Genomic DNA, 6,070 nt, shown 5'->3' with positions numbered 1-6,070 from the left:
CATCTAATGCACACATCATTTGCCAGCATCCATTAAAATATAAAATAGGTAAATCTACAACCCTCTGCTGCCCACACTACTGCACTAGCTGAGCCACATCATGCTTATATCTAGGTTTGATTATATTTCTGGATGAATATATTGTCTGATGTTTCATTTAACCAGCAGACAGGAGCCCAAAGCAGCTAGCCAGCTGTTAACACGTGGGATGTAGCGCGATTGATTCATATTTGATCCGAGCCGTGATGATGTTGGCTGGAGTGTAATTGGAGTTCAGTGTGATGGTCGGCTCAAATATCTATTCCACCAACTCCCATCAAGTCACCCATTCATCATGTTTCCCAGCCCATTGTGTCAGTTGGCAGTCATTCAACATTATTACACATATATATAGTAACAATTGTAGACGGAGTCAAACTGGAGTTGTGAGTATGATATCAATATGGAATATCAGCCAATAAGAGTTCATTTTTAGTGCACACATTAACAGAGAATGATGACCCAGATACAGTATGTAGTGAGCGCGACGTGTTAAGGGCTTTTCACACGGGGAGCGACACTCGGCCTGCGTAGTTGTGTGGATCTGCGGGGTCTACCACGCTCCTCGTGTGAACGCCAGGCGATCAATGTGTGGTAACCATGGAGATTCTGTGCACTACTGTATCCCTGCCGTACAACTGAATGAGATCAGCTGACTGGTATCATATATCCCTAATCACAGGTCCATTTATAACAAACAGTGGTAATCCTAGTCTTATCCTTAGTAATCCTAAAGTTAGCTACATTAGGGTCCGTGTACTTGGCGGCCAACGGATTTTCGTTTTGAAAGGAAAAAAACAAAAACGAGAAACGGCCAGTTTCCCAATTACCATTAGTAAATAGAAAAACAAAAAACGGAAAACAACCCATTATTTGTTTTTTGTTTTGATATTAAAAAACGGAAAACGAAAAACTATCTCGTTATCCGATTGTCTTTGATGTGTTTGTAGATGGAACTCGGAAATTAAATTGTGTGTATAAATCTTATTCTTCATTCATTTTTTTCGTGACCCGGAAGCGATCGTAGGTAGTAAGCAGCTTTTTTTTTTATTTTTTTTATTTTTTTTTATTTGCTATTTCTTCTCTTTTATGTAAGGTGTTTGTCTGTTGTCTGTGATGACATTTCATTTACTGTACCAGGCCAAGGTTGGTTGTTACTATTGTTCAATAAAAAAAAAAATAAAAAAAAAAGGTAGTAAGCGGCTGCATACCCGGAAATCATTTGGACATCCATGAGACCCATAAGACCATGGACAGTTAGAATGATACGGACGTAAAAATGTTTTTAGACGAATATGCTAGTTGCGTAGATAGCAGCTGCGTTGGGTTCACAGTTTGGAACGATACGGGGTTTTCTGAGAGGAGTGTGTGGAGGTGGTGTGCTCAGCAGGAAACACAAGTTGACTTTTATTATGAAGTGGTCACAGGAGATTAGCGCTGACTGCTCTCATTCATCAAAAAGGAGTCTACACAACAAGACAACCATCATAGTCTAATAATAATAATAATAATAATAATAATGTGCGGAGGTGGTGTGCTCAGCAGGGACTTGTCAGGGACTTCTGTCCTGACGGCCAACTTGAAGTTGAAATCGCTGAAGGTATTGCTGAGGCAAGTTTTTCTTTTTTTATCAATCGCCGTTTACTGCTTTTGTTAAACATACAAATGAATGCTACTCTTAAAGTAAATAAAAAGCTGACCACCACAGCTAGGCCGATATGCAGACTAGGGCTAGGTCTATGCAATTTTTAGATTTAAATAAATCAGCAGAAGTGAAAAGAGTAAAAAAAAATTTCTACTTAAGTAAAAGTACTGTTACTTTGTTGTTTACTCAAGTACAAGTAAAATAGTAAAAGTAGCTAATTTAAAATGTAGTTACTTAGTTACTTTTTTAACCTCCAAAAATCACATTTATATTGATTTTATATCTTATTTATACTAATTATATCCCTGTTTGTCTTTTGCGATTTGATAAGGGAAAGCCATATCATGGTTTCGATTTTAGTTTGTCTGACAGATATTTGCCAAAGCAATGGCGCAAAACAACGTTAGAGACCTTTTAGGTGAAAATGAGAAATTTTGAAAATGTTTTCGCTTCATTATTATTATTATTATTAGACTATGATGGTTGTCTTGTGTAGACTCATTTTTGATGAATGAGAGCAGTCAGCGCTAATCTCCTGTGACCACTTCATAATAAAAGTCAACTTGTGTTTCGCCACAAGTCCCTGCTGAGCACACCACCTCCACACACTCCTCTCAGAAAACCCCGTATCGTTCCAAACTGTGAACCCAACGCAGCTGCTATATCCCCACAAGACATCCCATTCTTTCGGTTTTCTAATATAAAACTAGCATATTCGTCTAAAAACATTTTTATGTCCGTATCATTCTAACTGTCCATGGTCTCATTGATGTCCAAATGATTTCCGGGTATGCAGCCGCTTACTACCTACGATCGCTTCCGGGTCACGAAAAAAATTAATGAGGAATAAGATTTATACACACAATTTAATTTCCGAGTTCCATCTACAAACACATCAAAGACAATCGGATAACGAGATAGTTTTTCGTTTTCCGTTTTTTAATATCAAAACAAAAAACGAATAATGGGTTGTTTTCCGTTTTTTTTGTTTTTCTATTTACTAATGGTAATTGGGAAACTGGCCGTTTCTCGTTTTTGTTTTTTTCCTTTCAAAACGAAAATCCGTTGGCCGCCAAGTACACGGACCCATTAGCATAGTCATAATTACAGAGGTTACCTGATAAATCCAGTCTTGTGCCGATGCTCTGAGAAGCAGAAGCCCCGCTGTCTGTGTCCTGATTACTCTTTAGAAAACACTTATATTTTAGAAGTAAGAATCAGTCTATCTCTCGTTCATTGATTTGAACGGCGCGTCGTACGCGTAGGGAGAAGTTCAACACAAATCAACTCTAGTGGCGGGCGTGAGTGTGTGACGAGCACGAACGCAACAGTTTCACGGGATTGCTTGTTGCGTTGCCTGTCCAACTGCCTGCGTCCCCCTACCTAGCTCGCCTCTCATTGAAAATGAATTACGAGATGAAAATGAATTATTAATCGCTCCCCGTGTTTACAGGTCAGTTGACAAACTGTTATGGAGATACGGTTTTGAAAGGTTCTCAAACATATCCTTGGGTGATTTCTCACCCGTCTACTCTCTGTGAGTCACCTGGTCACTGAGCCTCAGTGTGATGCGGTCGATGTGTCCCGTTTACACCGTGTAAAAAGCCTTTTACCAATCCCCTGCCAGGTGTAACTGCTTCACGATGGAAAGGCCATTCTGATTGGATGAATGCGGGCTATGTGCAGTCCTGTCTGCTCCTGTTGCCCCCAAGCTAAACGCTGTAAACACTCTCAGCTAGCTAATGGCAGTGGAGTTTCCTGGTGAGCTCTTTTCTTCAGGAATAAACAAAGTCCCTGATGAGCAGGTTCAGAGCAGGACTCTGTTCTACAGTTCAAATTCTCCAGTCTGTGATCTGATTAAATGAAGCATTGCTGGATGTCTGACCTGGGTAATGTGGGGCTGCAGAAGTGTGTGTGTGTGATGTGTGTGTGTGTGTGTGTGTTCTCTGTGGTGTGTGTGTGATCTGTGTGTGTGTTTGTGTGATCTGTGTGTGTGTGTGTGTGTGTGTGATCTGTGTGTGTGTGTGATCTGTGTGTATCTTTGAAGTAGGCTGCTGTTCTGATCTGTATATGGACACTTGCTACTATTCCAAACTATTGAAATATCAACCACTGGTAGCTCGCATTCATCGACTTGGATACAACTGTAAAATAATAACTCTGATATTTGGAAGCTTAGGCCATGTCCATAAGACAAGGGCTGCAACAAAAGGAGGCAAAAAGACTTGCAAAATGTTGCTCTGTTTCAACCGTGTGTGTGTGTGTGTGTGTGTGTGTGTGTGTGTGTGTGTGTGTGTGTGTGTGTGTGTGTGTGTGTGTGTGTGTGTGTGTGTGTGTGTGTGTGTGTGTGTGTGTGTGTGTGTGTGTGTGTGTGTGTGTGTGTGTGTGTGTGTGTGTGTGTGTGTGTGTGTGTGTGTGTGTGCGTGCGTGCGTGTGCGTGTGTGTGTGTAGGGCTACAGACGGCCAAACTTCAAAGACCTGAGCACGGACCAGGCCCGGTACCAGCGCTGGCTGCTGAAGAATGAAACCAAGGCCTTCTACACACCGGTGTACGCCGAGGACATGAGGCAGGGGACACAGTACCTGCTGCAGGTAGGAACACAGCCCCGTTATCACTGAGTCAACGGCTCTGCAGGAAGCATTGTTCAAGCCTCCTGTAGACTCGCACGGCAAGGGCCAGCAGCAGCCAGCCGTGTTGGCTCAGTGCTCTCGGCTTGCTGATAAGCAGCACATGCTTCTAATGGAAACTTTCTCACAAGTGGTCTCAAGTGTTGCCAACCACAAATGTTTGAAATTTTTGTTCCAGGTAGAGGATAGTTGTATTCATTGTGTAAGAGGCTATGAACTTTATTGAATTTGGCCCCTGCATGCCCTTAAACTGTCTCAAATGATCCCAATTAATCTCAAATCAAATTTATGTTATTTTAATAACCCAATAAAAGAAAAGAAAAAGGAAACAATTCAGGAAAGACATTCCCTGCTTAGTTAAAAGATATTATTCTGTATTTTTCTTACGTGTGTGTGATACACACACAATACTTATGTTCATTATTTGTTTCATAGAATTAGTTGAGAAGTAAACTCTCAATCCTAAATATTGGGGTTTAACATCTTAAATGAAAACTATATTCAAAGCAAATTTCCTGCTGAGAAAGAAAACCAGTTTAGATCTTCTGAAGCACAGTTCTGAAAAAAGGTTGTTGTTGTTTTGGTGAATAAATTGGTCTTATTTTATTTTGAATGGAAACCAGAAGAAGGTGAAAGTAGCAAGCTCCTGAGGATCTGAGAGTTGAGTCATACACAGTGCTGCCAGCGTTTCCATCTGAAATGTTCAAACTGGCCTGAGAGGAAACAGTAAGAACTGGCACCAGTGACAGCTTTAACAGTTACTTTCCTGCTCCAGAATGAACGTGTCAATGAGTCCTAGGAATGTATCCAGCCTTTAAGAAAAGAGTCGAGCAATGAATTCATGTGATTGTGATTTCCTCCCTCTCAAGGCTGCCGGCCTGGGTCGCCTCAAGCCCAACACCCTGGTGCTGGGCTTCAAGAACGACTGGAGGGACGGCGACATGATGAACGTGGAGACTTACATCAGCATGATCCAGTAAGTGGACAAGAACTAAAGCTGAGTCACGTTATCGTAATACAGAGGATGTTCTGGAAATGAAAAGTTCCGAGTGACAAGTCCTCTAACATCAGTGGACATGAATTTCACTACATGCTCTAATAGGAGAGTAGAATGATGGTAGTTGTGAGGAGAAATACCATCCTGTTGAGTGTATCTCAGGGCGTTTTCACACCTATAACTTGTTCATTTGGTCTGACTCAGTTGATGAGTTTGTAAACTTGGTTCGGTTTCGCTTCACACCTGTAAAAATCCAAGCATACCTAAATGCTTCATTACAAATCCTGCAAGATAGTTCCCTCCTCTTATTGGTCAGCTGTGTCTGGGGCGGGAGCAAGAAAGTAAATGCAGGAAGAAGGTCCTGTGTTCTGGACATATCCGTGGTCAAACCAGCTCATTTCATTAAACTAATCGGACATTGTTTGGCGAGGGTCCGGGAGCCCTGTGAGGTCCAGGGGCCAGGGACACTCTGTGTGTACTGTGCTAACACAGGAGTGCAGTGTGGGTCCATGTGAACACTAAAGCAGTCATGTGAGACTGTGAGTGAAGGACTTAAGCTGAATGAGTTCCTGATTGTAAAGTGTGGGGATTATGGCATTAGAGCTGAAGGTCAGATGGTTCAGCCCGACAATATTAAAATCTTTGCTAATACGCTCAGCAATTTGCCCTTTACTTTCCGTCCAGCTAGAGCCGAGGCAGAGTACAAGCTGTAAGGTTCAGCCTCCACACGTTGGAGCCTTCTCTCAGCAGCCTCCTCTGTA

The 6,070-nt window shown here is 41.8% G+C and overlaps 1 protein-coding gene across 1 annotated transcript in view; it reads left to right on the top strand.

The window, feature by feature from the left end:
* The window catches only part of slc12a2 (solute carrier family 12 member 2), an 89,617-nt gene that overhangs the window by 55,758 nt on the left and 27,789 nt on the right, over positions 1-6,070 (top strand). The window contains exons 17-18 of the mRNA XM_028600773.1: positions 4,136-4,276; positions 5,182-5,288. Coding sequence (XP_028456574.1) covers positions 4,136-4,276; positions 5,182-5,288 — 248 coding nt within the window. The remainder of the gene's footprint in view (positions 1-4,135; positions 4,277-5,181; positions 5,289-6,070) is intronic.

This window comes from Perca flavescens, chromosome 16 (assembly GCF_004354835.1).
Source record: "Perca flavescens isolate YP-PL-M2 chromosome 16, PFLA_1.0, whole genome shotgun sequence".
Lineage (NCBI taxonomy): Eukaryota > Metazoa > Chordata > Actinopteri > Perciformes > Percidae > Perca > Perca flavescens.
This window is presented reverse-complemented; position numbering and strand designations above follow the sequence as displayed.